We start from the raw sequence: 3,953 nt of genomic DNA, 5'->3' as shown, positions 1-3,953 counted from the left end.
TCTATATTCTGGCAGATTTGAGAGAGTATGGCGACACATTCGATGTTGTTATCCTCGAGGGTGAGAGGTCGGTAGATGGGTATCTCTTCTTCTTTGGTTGCCACCGCTAGGGTCTTGACAGGTGGTGGGGTGGTGTCGTATCCGGGTCGTTCGTTGTTCTTGGGTTTTTTAGGGTACCATCCGGTTTGTTCCTTACTGTCTTGGTGAATAAGGCAGTTGTCGTCGTAACAAGCCGTCCATGAGAGTGCGTGGGAATTTCCTTGCTCGCGATATTGGCTCGTTTTTCTGGAACGGGTTGGTGTTGGATGCGTTTGGGTTGTCGGCAGTCTCTAGCCATGTGTCCTGGCTTGTCGCAGTTGTAGCATTTGAAGTCCTTCCTGGGGCGGTTGTCTTCTCTCTTGGCGACACTGAGATCCATGGGACCGTCATGTTGTCCGTAGGCAGTGCTTTGTCGGTTGTTGTTCCAGTTGTTGCGAGGTCGCTGGTTCGCCTGGAAACTGCGTTGAGGTTGCCATTGGTACTTGCGTCCGGTGTTAGGTCGTTCCTTCCTTTCCTTCTTGCGTTCATAGAGTCGGTTGTCAATTCTGATGGCGAGTTCTCCGTACTGAAGGAAGTCTTCTGGTCTGTCGAGCTTGACCAGCTCGTCCTTGACTTCGTCCTTCAGTCCTTGGTAGAACATGAACATTTTGGTGTCGTCAGTGAGGTCCAGTTGGGCACTGAGACGTCTGAATTCGGCGGAATATTCCTTTGCCGATTTGGTTTGTCGTAGCTGCGCTAGGTCGCGTTCAGCTTGTCGTTTCTCGTCAGGGTCCTGGAATAGGGACCTGAGAGCTTCTTCGAATCCATTGAAGTTACTGTAGATGTCGCGTACTTCAGTAGAGCACTCGTCAAGAGTTTCTTTGCTGAGATATTCTTCCTGGATAGGTTCAAACCACTTGAGGGCTCGTCCCCTGAGGAAGCTGGCGGCGTGCACAACTTTCTCGGTTTCGCTGGTGAAGTCTCCGTGATGGAAGTTCTGATAGTTTTTGACTTGAATCAGAAATCCCTTGAGAGTACCTGGGGTGCCGTCATAGGTGATGGGTGCGCTGAGTTTGAGTTTCTGTCGTCCTCCTGGATGGGGTACCAATGATGTTGGCAGCGGCTCGGAGAGTGTTGACCTCCCTGAAGCGCCTGAACATTGGTACTTGCTTCTTGTTCTCTGAGTCGGATGACTTCTTCTCCAGGTCCTGAATGCGCTGAGGCCATTCCCGAACTGCTGGATCATGATCTTGAGGTTTTGGAGCTCATTCGCGGTTTCGTTGTACATGGTCTGTACCTTGGCGATGTCTGCGTCTCCTTTCTTGACTCTCTCGCGGAGTCGATCGTAGGTCTCTTTTTGAGGGTGACCTCATCGTCGGAGTCGACGTTCATAGGAGCTGTCTCCATTTCCTCGGCCAGGCTTCGAACAGGTTGTTTGGAAGAGGCTGAAGAGCCCGGGTAGGAGATTTGGCTGAGGCGCGGGACGACATCGTTCGTACTGTTTAGTTAGTTTTTCGTAGAGTGAACTTACTGAACAGGAGCAATCAAAGTGTTACGGCCAGCTAGTCGTAGTGAGTATGTTAGCAGAAGTTGAGGCTGCGATAACTAAGTAAACAGTGTCGTAGTCGTGGATAGCTTCCCTGAAGCTATGTCTGTAAATCGTAAGGTGGGTAAGGCTTCGGTGATCAATCGTAGTCTTGTCAGAAGGGGTTCTCAGTGAAGATAGCTGAAAGCGATCGTAAGATCTGATAAGTCAAACCCCCCACTTCCTGGCACCCCCCTGTTTCTGGCACCCACAAAAACGATGGGATCACAACCCAACCTCCTCATTACTATTAACTATTGATCCTCAACCACACCCACTACAATACAACTGCCAGCCTCACTAGGGCATTCAGAGTCGCTGGATTCAGCCGTAATAACCTCCTTTTCACCCGCTTCGATTTGAGCCCGATGGATATCCCTGATGTTCGCAAACTTCGTGTTGGGATCGATCTGAACAGTCTTCCTCTTCCTAACTGCAGCGTTGGTAACTTGAGCCCTCAGGTGAGCCAGCTGCTGCTGGGCAGCTGCCAGTTGCCAGGCCTGCTCTGTGAAGCCTTTTTTCACCTTCCTGAACAGCAGCCGTTGAGTGCTGGTATCATTGTCGAGTTGGGTGTATAAGTGCAGTTGACCGCTGAGCTCTGCCAGCTTCCTGGGTGTCGACCAGACCACTGCAGAGGAAGCAGAATCCCATGGCTCAACAGGGGTAGTTTGTTGACCATTATGGCATCGCTTTTTGCCCCGACTGGTTGGTTTGGGTGTGGTGGGCTTAGCAGAAGGCTCAGGTAATACCATAGGGTTCATCAGGGGCTTAACCATCGCTACAGGGTGTAGACCAGTCCACTTCCAACCACTTCTGATGTTCGAGACTGATAGACCAGCAAGTCGAGCCTTCTGGTAACAGTCCAGGAAGTTCCTTTTACCTATAATGGTAGAGTCGTTCCATTGAGACAAGTAACCGAGCTCCTTCCGATAGGCTGACTTAACAGGGCTGAAGACAGACTGGTCAAGTGGCTGGAGGACATGAGAGGAGTGGTGGTAAGAACAGTAAATGGATATTGTTAATATAGCAATTCCACATGAAGTCTGTCGTCGTATGACTCCCATGCCCATCCACAATCAACAGTCGAGCCTCGCCTCAGCCTCGGGCATAGTCTGTGGGATAAACACCTTCTCTAACCATTCAATGGCAGTTAAGTCTGTAGTCCAGCCATTATCTGTTGCTGTAAACTCCCACCCATCGTATGGAACCAGATGTAATGGAAACCACTGTTGTTGGACCGTCTTCCCTTGAAAATGATAAGAGGACGAAGTGCCCTACCCAAGGCTGAGATACACTCAATGATAGAGACCCATGCCCTCGACCCAGGTTGTTTCTTGCGAACAGACGTCGTCTCAGCCATGCCCAGCACTAACCCATTAGCTCCCTGACCCTCGAGGATGCCAGTCTCATCCATATTATATCTGTTGGCTGGTTTGATGTCCTTGATCTCAGGGATAGCAAGGAACTTAAACCAGTTCCTAATGACCTCAGTAGATGCCCCATTAACGCGTCTAGAATCGATGGAACGACTTCTCTGAACCTTAATGATAGGGTTCCTTCTCACGAAGGCATAGATCCAGCCTTTTCCTAATGGTTTGGTATCCCCAGCAGCAGCCAGAACTCGCTCTGCGAATTCCTTCACCTGTTGGTGCGTTGGTGCGAGGCCCAGCGAAGCCTGAATGCGAACCCATTGTGCCAGCTTACTCTCCTGGTCAGGAGACAGCCTCTGCCAGTCAGCAAAGCCACTTTCCTAGTCTGACCACCTTGGAGACGTAGTTGGAGGGTTGATCGTGGTATCCCATACTCCAATGAGGCTCTCTTTTGACTCTTGCCGTTTGAGATGTCCTCGAGAGCCTGACGAAGCTGATCTTCGGTATATTGAGGCATTAGATATAGAAGAAGGTATGTGCAAAAAATGAGCCCATTTGGACTCGAATTGAAAATGTTGTGATAAAAGGAGGTTGGGGGTGGGCATTGCGTTGTGGTGGATTTTCGCGTTTTTGTGGGTGCCAGAAACAGGGGGGTGCCGGGAAGTGGGGGGGTTGACTTACTAAGTTGATTGCTGAAGAAGCTATGGAAGTCTGTCCTTGTGCCCGGCTCAAGTCCACACTATATACAAGTCTCGTTCCTGAACATATTCTTTGTCCGTATGTTTACCCAACGGTTCCCGTGTTCTGAACATACGGGTTCCGTATCGTGAAAGGACGGACCCCGTATCTCGAACGTACGGAGTTCCTTATCTCTTATCGTCACGTGACTTGTCCCATAGTTCTTCCGTCCCGAGAGGAGTCGCCCTGAGTTCGTGTTCCCGCATATATGGTGTGGTAGCCGCCGTAGGTCCTGTGGGGCA

General features: G+C 50.4%; 1 protein-coding gene across 1 annotated transcript; it reads right to left on the bottom strand.

Moving 5' to 3' along the window:
- Positions 1-533: 533 nt before the first annotated feature.
- On the bottom strand, positions 534-2,379 carry HER10_EVM0005230 (transposase; the record flags this gene model as incomplete). The annotated part of the gene is made up of 2 exons (XM_035474852.1): positions 534-548; positions 1,942-2,379. The coding sequence occupies 2 exons, from the start codon at positions 2,377-2,379 to the stop codon at positions 534-536; spliced, it is 453 nt and encodes a 150-aa protein (XP_035337192.1).
- Positions 2,380-3,953: the final 1,574 nt, after the last annotated feature.

This window comes from Colletotrichum scovillei, assembly GCF_011075155.1.
Source record: "Colletotrichum scovillei strain TJNH1 chromosome Unknown Contig00002, whole genome shotgun sequence".
Taxonomy (NCBI): Eukaryota; Fungi; Ascomycota; class Sordariomycetes; order Glomerellales; family Glomerellaceae; genus Colletotrichum; species Colletotrichum scovillei.
This window is presented reverse-complemented; position numbering and strand designations above follow the sequence as displayed.